The sequence below is a fragment of the Trypanosoma equiperdum genome (genome assembly GCF_001457755.1).
Source record: "Trypanosoma equiperdum strain OVI genome assembly, contig: ctg_1661, whole genome shotgun sequence".
Lineage (NCBI taxonomy): Eukaryota > Euglenozoa > Kinetoplastea > Trypanosomatida > Trypanosomatidae > Trypanosoma > Trypanosoma equiperdum.
In genome coordinates this window covers 1-3,273 of record NW_027123684.1, presented here as the reverse complement: position 1 = coordinate 3,273, position 3,273 = coordinate 1, and the positions used below count along the sequence as shown (strand labels likewise).

Below are 3,273 nucleotides of genomic sequence, written 5' to 3'. Positions count from 1 at the left end.
TAACTTGCGTGTTAAAATATATCAGAAAGTTTGTCAAGTAGCAAGGAAAATTTTAAAAAGGGAGGGGGAGGGATTAAAAAAGCAAAAATGCAAGCAAAAGAGGGGCCTTTTTTATTAGAACAGAATTGCTTCCTGTGGTGTTTGTAGCTGTTTTATTATCCCCGCCTTTCTTTTCTTCTGTTTTGTCTGCTGCATCTGTTTTGGTGTCTTCCTCTGGTTCTGCTCCTTTTGAAGCTGCTACTGTCTTTTTCAAGTTTAGTGTATTATAATAAGCCATTGCTTTTTTAAAGTGGTTTTTACTTAATTGCTCCGTGGTTCCCTTGATCTCTTTGGCGCCAGAGCCGATGGTTACGCTATCTTTTGTTAGGGAATCGAAGAACACCTCTTTAATTTTAACTTTTTCACCACCGAAAAGCTGCTTGGCTAGTCTGGACTTATCAGTTTCCTTAAGCTCTTTGCCTTCTATCTGCTGTTGTGCCTCAAGCATGTCGATTGTTGCTTCGTCATTTAGTATTGTGTCTTCTGGTAGTTCGGCTACTCGGGTTATTGGTTTGATTGCCTTGCCGGCCAGGCCCGTGAGTGCGTCAACCAGCTTCGTATCGGCTGTCAGCAGGTTCACGTCATGTTCAGTGCCTGGTCCCTCTGAGTGTTTCCTGTTGCCTTGTATCGTCGAAAATACCAGCTTGCCGGCCGTAAATCCGGTTTTGAACGTTGGTGCCTGCAGGCCGACTCCGTCGGCGGCGCCTCTGTTGTTGGTTCCACCGTTGTTTATGTGGCACGCAGCTGCACCTGGTGTTGGCGCTATGGTGTGGGATGCATCTGGTGTCCCCTGGACCTCGGCCCTCAGTGTGAGAGTTGGCAGGCGTACATCTGCAGCACTGCGCAGCGCTATCGACGTCAGTTGCTCTATGTGTTCTGCTATTGCTTTAGCCTGATCGTGCTTTTTACCGTTTGGGTTGCAGCTGGCGATCGCTGCTTGTGTTGGCGTCACTGTTGCTTGGCACACTTTAACTGTGCCGCTGAACGCGACTGCCGTTGTTCCCCCGCTTTGGGCCTGTGTCGGCTGAGGTATCGCTGGCTTTGTGAGCGCTTCTAGTGTCGCAAGTTCGGCCACCTTGGACGTGAGTACTTGTAATCCCAGCATGATCGCCGGCTGCTTGGTTGCTAGTTCGGCTGCCGCGTCTGCTGCTTGCGCCGTCGCTATTGCGGTCAGAGCTGCGAAACCTGGTCCCTTTGCCGTGTTTCCGTATCTTGCGGCCGCTAGTTGCAGTTTCCTTGCATCTGCTGTTGTCGTTTCTACATTGGTTTTCGCAGTCGCGAGCCAGTCAGTTAGCTTAGCTATGATTGCCTCTGCGTAGACTCGCTCATGGCAGAAGTCAGTTACTGCGGCGTTTGCTTCTGCTTCTGTCGCGCCGGTGGCAGTTAGTGTTGCAAAGAGTTGTAGAAATGCCAAGTTGAGGAGCACTGTTTTCATTGACGACGAGCTTAGCTGGCTATCCGACTGTTGTGTTGTCTTGTGATAGGTGATGAAGAAAAGAAAGCCAGCGCATATGTATCAGGTGGGCATCTCCTGCGGCAGGTTGACGCCTAAGTTTTCCAGTGGCTATGTGGAAGTGCGACGCCATTGACGGCTAGATGAGCAAAGCAAAAGTGAAGTAACCTGTGATTTCAGGCTTGAAGGATGTATTTATGTTTGATCAACCGGTTTCTTAGTTTGCTTTCCGATCTCTTGTTTGATGGTTTCCTGCTTACATGAAAAACTACTAAAGTTGTCAGAACGCAAAAGAAGCTCTGGATACTTACAACCATGCTGTTCTTTTTCTTAAGCTTGCCAGCTTTACTTTCAGGTTATATGCCTATATAATTCGTTTGCTTTGCTCTAAAAAAGAGAAATTTAATAGAGAACTATAGTTGCTTCTCTTTACATCACTGTTGTGTCACCTCCGCACCTGCTCTTTGTAACACTGTCTATTTTAGTCTATTCACTCTGTCAGTAGGTTCTGTTTCTTGGCTATGAATGGAGTCGGCACAGCTTTGACTGTTTTGTGGAATGCGTACGAAACGCACTTAGTTATAACCATGGCTTTTGTGTTTTAATTGCAACCTAGCTTCGTTTATGGCTATATCCCTTGAATCTGTACTTCTGTTCAAAGTCAGTCTTTGTGATTCTAAAAAAAGCGTAAGTGTTTTATGTCTGATAATTCAAATGTTTTTTGTTGTACTTCTTGGCAAGCTCCTATTAAATGCCGACGTAATAACGAGGCAACGTTATTGTTTTCCACCGAAAACGATTTTTTCCTTTGTTACTATAATCTATTATGCGTTGTTGTATATCTGCGCCGAATTAAAACAAAAACATTTTGGCCATGGAAGTTCTTCGCTTACAGCTTTTGCTTTTTCGATGCGATCCGTTAGTTTTGCCTCAGCAACTACTCTTATGTTAAATACCTGCTCCTTGAAATGTATTAATAACATTCCAGTGGACCAATAAAGAATTAGGGGAGCATCATCATTGATTCTCGCCAGTTCATAAAGCCCCTCCGACGGCTCATATAGGCCTATTGTAAGCATTTTCCAGGTTTTGCTCCTCTTTTTCTGCTTTAAAAAGTGAGCAATTAGTAATATACGTATTAAATTTCTTCTTTCGATAATATTCTACTGTTTCACAAATTTTGTACATTATTAATATACCTCTGTAGAAGATATCAACGTCACGTTACGGTTACTGAATCTTTTCCTTTCTCTCATTCCCCTGCTTTTTTAAATCTGGTTAAGAGAATTCGTTATAATATTTAAAAAGATTGTCAGCACCACCATGTCTGCCGTAGCGACTATCCATTTTTAGTGAAAAATACAGCTTAGCGTCGTCTCCTTTTTGTCATCCTCGTATATAATCTTCTTTGATGTGCTATCCCTCGTGCCACTGTTTCACTATGTTTTTTTATTCCCTTTCTTTCTTTTTCAATTGGTTTCTCTTAACATAACATAGCAACTTTATTTGTCATTTGTACTATACTTTGTTTTTCCCTCGTTATTCCCTCAATAATCTCCATGAGTAAAATGATACCCATTGTTAAGTTTGTGTCTCAAGATAAATTTATTACACATCCTATAATATAACTCGTGCTCTCTCTCACTTGAGCTCATTCACCTATCCTCATTGCACAACCGCCATAATTTTAAGAGCTTCGATGTTGAGTGACAATTTAATACTCTCAACCACACCTGTAAAAATATTAGTATATACACACTCACAACACTCTGCTATTATTA

General features: G+C 42.8%; 1 protein-coding gene across 1 annotated transcript; it reads right to left on the bottom strand.

The window, feature by feature from the left end:
* Positions 1-73: 73 nt before the first annotated feature.
* TEOVI_000580600 (uncharacterized protein) lies at positions 74-1,474 on the bottom strand (the record flags this gene model as incomplete). The annotated part of the gene is made up of 1 exon (XM_067222601.1): positions 74-1,474. One exon carries the CDS (start codon positions 1,472-1,474, stop codon positions 74-76), a length of 1,401 nt encoding a protein of 466 aa, XP_067078702.1.
* Between the last annotated feature and the right edge of the window lie 1,799 nt (positions 1,475-3,273).